The sequence below is a fragment of the Dipodomys ordii genome, unplaced genomic scaffold, assembly GCF_000151885.1.
Source record: "Dipodomys ordii isolate 6190 unplaced genomic scaffold, Dord_2.0 Scaffold294, whole genome shotgun sequence".
NCBI classification, from domain to species: Eukaryota; Metazoa; Chordata; class Mammalia; order Rodentia; family Heteromyidae; genus Dipodomys; species Dipodomys ordii.
The window spans coordinates 27,156-28,136 of NW_012267510.1; the positions used below are offsets into that span (position 1 = coordinate 27,156).

At 50.3% G+C, this 981-nt stretch overlaps 1 protein-coding gene across 1 annotated transcript in view; it reads left to right on the forward strand.

The window, feature by feature from the left end:
- LOC106001399 (guanine nucleotide-binding protein-like 1) overlaps positions 1–740 on the forward strand; it is a 12,313-nt gene extending 11,573 nt beyond the window's left edge. The window contains exons 10-11 of the mRNA XM_013036492.1: positions 6–16; positions 380–740. Coding sequence (XP_012891946.1) covers positions 6–16; positions 380–621 — 253 coding nt within the window. The 3' untranslated portion in view covers positions 622–740. The remainder of the gene's footprint in view (positions 1–5; positions 17–379) is intronic.
- Positions 741–981: the final 241 nt, after the last annotated feature.

The window sequence follows — 981 nt, forward strand, 5'->3', positions numbered from 1 at the left end:
TACAGCGAACAGAAAGGTCAGAACCCAGATATTCTCCCCAGCCCCTGCTACAGGATAGGCCAAAGAATGTGGGCTTTGGTGACCAGACAAGAGAGGGTTAAACGTGGGTCTGTACCTGCTGGCCAGTTGTGTTTATTAACATCACTAAGATGTTTTCCAGATTTACACTCCTACCTAAAGGTGGTTGTGAGGTTTAGTATGACCAAGCTTCCACTCAGTGCTCTTCACGTGAGGTTGGATGAATGAATGAATTGAATGAATGAATGCCAGCTACAAGAATCATTGTTTTTTGCAGTCTTTGCCTTTTCCTCATCTTTCTCTGGTTTTAATCCCTCGCTCAAAAATCTCCTCCATTTTCTCTCTTCTTTATGTTCCCCAGGCACCTGGGAGTCTCATCCAGAGACCACGGAGCTGGTGGTTTTACAGGGCAGGGTGGGGCCAGCTGGTGACGAGGAAGAGGAGGAGGAGGAAGAGCTGAGCAGCTCCTGTGAGGAGGAAGGAGAGGAGGACCGAGATGCTGATGAGGAGGGAGAAGGGGATGAAGACACCCCAACCTCAGCTCCAGGGTCCTGCCTGGCTGCCCGAAACCCTTATGCCCTGCTGGGTGAGGATGAGTGCTGAGTCCCCATCTAGAGCCATCTTTCCTCCCAATATCTTTGCTTTTGGACTGATCTGGAGGCATCTCCCGTCTGCCACCCCGATTGTGAATAAAGATTGTCTGCTTTGTAGCCCCTTCCCAAGGTGACGTGAGCTTGACAGCGGCTGTTTTGGGCTGACAGCTATGGGAGGTTTCTCTCCTCTTTTCCCTTTTTTTCTCGTGCCTTCTCTTTTCAAGGCAAGTTCTTAACTCACTGAGTTTTTAGCCACTCTCTGTTGCGCACCCCATCCATGAGGACAGGAGGCCTCAATCCAAACAAACCTCCTGTGTAGTTTGTGTCCTCCACTCTGATTTGAGTAGTAGCCCTTTGTGCCCCCTGCTGG